This window comes from Nycticebus coucang, chromosome X (assembly GCF_027406575.1).
Source record: "Nycticebus coucang isolate mNycCou1 chromosome X, mNycCou1.pri, whole genome shotgun sequence".
In the NCBI taxonomy this organism is placed as follows: domain Eukaryota; kingdom Metazoa; phylum Chordata; class Mammalia; order Primates; family Lorisidae; genus Nycticebus; species Nycticebus coucang.
In genome coordinates, this window is record NC_069804.1 from 67,933,954 (window position 1) to 67,937,632 (window position 3,679).

Below are 3,679 nucleotides of genomic sequence, written 5' to 3' on the forward strand. Positions count from 1 at the left end.
GTCTGCCTGTGGAATGAGGGAAGAGGTTGGGGGTGGGGGCACATAAGTAAATGAAGGAGAGAGCAGCTGTGCCTGTGCAAAGTAAACGTGAGCACGCGCGCTGACCAGCCCGGCAGTAGCCCCCGGAACTGAAGGCGGGATGGTGGTGGGGCGGGGCGAGGCACAGGCGGGCTTAGAGGGGGCGGGTTTCCCAAGAGGCAAAATCCCGGGCGCCAGAGCAAAGCCAAGCAGGCTAGCGCTGGGAAACTCAGGCCGCTCGAACTCCTCAGAGAGTTGTTGCAGCTTGCGCCTTTGCCGCTGCAGTCATCCCTTTTATCACTTGCCTACCTCCGTGGTCATCTCCACTATCGCGGTCCTCAGCTGCAGCAGTATCTACATCTACAACAGACAGCTAAGTGGTGGATTCCGGGACTTGAGGTCGGGAGTTGGGGTGGGCGCAAGGCGCGGACACACGGGAGCCCGCCATCTCCTGCGGCAGCCTCCACTGCTGCAGTCACCCTTCCTGCTCTGGAGAGGAAAGCACTGTCCAGAGGCACACGTTGTCCCAGAATCCATGGTTACAGTTAAAGTGTTTCTGCCAAGCCCCAGTGAGAGCTTTGTGATTGGAGAAGAAAGCCCAGGCCAGGTTTCAGAGATCGAGGAAAAAAGATCTCACATTGCATAGCGTTGACTTTTCGTCAGCTTAATCCCTGAGCCATGTCTCCTCCCATCGTGCCTCCAATGGGGGTAGACGGCGTATCCGCATACCTGATGAAGAAAAGGCACACTCACAGGAAGCAGCGGCGCAAGCCCACTTTCCTGACTCGTAGGAACATTGTGGGCTGCCGCATTCAACACGGCTGGAAGGAAGGCAACGAGCCCGTGGAGCAGTGGAAGGGCACTGTGCTAGAGCAGGTTTCCGTGAAGCCCACTCTTTACATCATTAAATATGACGACAAAGATAGCGTGTATGGACTAGAACTGCACCGAGATAAGAGAGTTTTAGCGCTAGAAATCCTTCCTGAGAGAGTGCCAACTCCTCGCATCGATTCACGCCTGGCAGATTCCCTGATTGGTAAGGCAGTAGGGCATGTATTTGAAAGTGAGCACGGTACCAAGGATGAATGGAAGGGTATGGTTCTGGCGCGAGCCCCTGTGATGGATACTTGGTTTTACATCACCTATGAGAAAGATCCTGTTTTGTATATGTACACGCTGCTGGATGACTACAAAGATGGTGACCTGCGCATCATTCCAGATTCCAACTATTATTTCCCTACCGCAGAACGTGAACCTGGAGAGGTAGTAGACAGCCTTGTGGGCAAACAGGTGGAGCACGCCAAAGATGACGGGTCCAAGAGAACCGGCATTTTCATACATCAGGTGGTGGCCAAGCCCTCTGTTTACTTCATTAAGTTTGATGATGATATTAACATTTATGTCTATGGTTTGGTAAAAACTCCCTAAATTTATCATGCTCTTTGCAAAAGTTGTGGAACTATTAGATGTAAATTATTTTGTGTTCTTGTAGAACTTTGAGAACAGTTTTGGTGTCTGAAATTCAGGAAAGTAAATAAATCTTATTGAGCCTCCAGAAAATCTTACATTGACTAGTTCCACAGTTTTACCTCAAGTGTACTTTGATACTTCTGATATTGCTTTGTTCTGTAACTGAAAATTTAAATTAGGTACTAATATAAAGTTAAAAAGTGTTTGCAATCATTGAAACAATTCAAAAATAGGTAAAGAAAAATTAATGGTATAATCCCACACCTTGTCTTTCTTCCCTATCTCCTTACCTTGCCCCTTTCTTCTTCCACAGCAAGTGTTGAGGGCATGATGTATATCCTTCCACACACTTTTCCCATCTTCATACATGAAGTTTGTTGTAGTTTTTGTAAAATGACAGGCCGCATGCATTTTTCTGTAATTGCTTTTCTTACCTGGCATATAATGACATCTTTTCTGTTCAGTAGCTTCCTTCTTTCTCTGTCTCTTCCCCCCTCTCTCTGCCCCTTCCCTCTCTCCCTCCCTTTTTTCATCTAACAACTGCATACACCGTACATGTGGATGCACCAAAAAGTATTCAACCATTTTGTTATTGATGGTCATTTCTTTCCTTTCCCCTCCCTACCATAACACTGCTGTAGTACATACCAATGCTTTTATTTTTAGAGATTAGATTCCCAGAAATGCTAGGTAGGCATAAGTTTAATTGTAAGACATATTACAAGATTAACATCCAAAATGAAAGTGCCCATTTCCAGCATCCTCCCCAGTACTTGGTAATGCTTGAAAATACACAAAGTGATAAATTGCATGGTATTGTTTTCAATCTTAATTATCTTTTACTGTCATCAAGGAAATTTTTTGTTCATTTTTCTACTATTTTGGGCATTTTGTGAATGGTGAATTCTTATCCTTTGATTATCTACTGAATTACTGATTTTTTTCCTTATAAATGTGTAAGAATTCTTAGTATATAGTTCTTATTGATCATTTATAGCTCTAATGTGCTGATTTTTTTCATGTCATTAATCTTGGTGATATCCTTTACTTTATAATGTTTAAACTTTTTAGGTAGACCACTATTTTTATAGCATTTCTGTTTCCTGTCTTGTTCAGATGGATGCCTGCACCCAAAGTCATACAAACATTCACTTGCATTTTATTCTAATAATGTTATTATTTCAATATTTTAATGTTTGATCCATCTGAATTTTATTTTTCTATATGGTAAAAGATAAGGATTCAACCATAAACAATTGGATACCTGATTGTGACATTCATTTTAAAAATCACCCATTTTCACATTCTTGAACCATTATCAATCACAGTTTTAATTATAGTGACTTGATCATGAGTTTTAGAATCTTATAAAGCAAATCCACCTTTATTAGTTTTTTTCCTTTTATTTTGTTCTTGACATTCATTTTTTCATACAAAAAATTAAAGTAGTTATCCACCTTTAAAAAGTCTGATGTCTTAAGAATTGTATTACATAGCTGCATTTCTGTCTAAGAAATTATTTAATAATATTAATCCTTAATTCTCAAGAGTTTTAGTAACATCATTGAAATCCATTGGTCTCATTTTTGTAATATGCTTCATGTAAGTCCCTCACAGCCAATTGAAAATATTTCTAGGAACTTTTACAGTTTGTCACACTTTGGCAATTGTGTACTTTTCCTCTTCATTTGTAACTTGTTATTTTTGGCAAAATTGCAAACTATAGATTTTTTTTATTTTTATCCTCTATCTAATGACCCAATTTAATCATCCAGATTTACTGGGTTTTAAAAAAATAGAATATTTTGGACTTTCTAGGTACAAAATTATTTCACCTTCAAATAGAGATCACTTTATTTCTTCTAATGTTTATGCTGATTATTATTACAATTAGATAGACTCTCAAAAACAATGATGAATAATAATGATGAAAAACATTCATGTCTTTTTTTAAAATTTTCATGGAAATGTCTTCAATATTCCATATTAGTATGATATTTTGTGTTGATCATTAGCAAATAGTGATAAACATGTTTAGGAGTTTCTTCTGCTCCTGTTTTACATGTGTTGTTACTAGAAAATTGACTCCTGAATTTTATCAAATGACTTTTCAGCATCTGTTAATAAAATTGTTGTTTTTTAAAATCTTCTTAATGTAATGAATGAGAACAATAGGTATTTGATGTTGAAC

General features: G+C 39.1%; 1 protein-coding gene across 2 annotated transcripts; it reads left to right on the forward strand.

Annotated features, from left to right (window-relative positions):
• Nucleotides 1-644: 644 nt before the first annotated feature.
• SPIN4 (spindlin family member 4) lies at nt 645-1,534 on the forward strand. Of its 2 annotated transcripts, XM_053580262.1 has the most exons (2): nt 645-894; nt 1,168-1,534. In XM_053580262.1, exons 1-2 carry the CDS (start codon nt 697-699, stop codon nt 1,444-1,446), a joined length of 477 nt encoding a protein of 158 aa, XP_053436237.1. In that variant the 5' UTR covers nt 645-696; the 3' UTR covers nt 1,447-1,534. The 2 variants fall into 2 exon arrangements, with proteins under 2 accessions (XP_053436237.1, XP_053436236.1); XM_053580261.1 differs by having other exon boundaries at nt 645-1,534.
• The last annotated feature ends 2,145 nt before the right edge of the window (nt 1,535-3,679 follow it).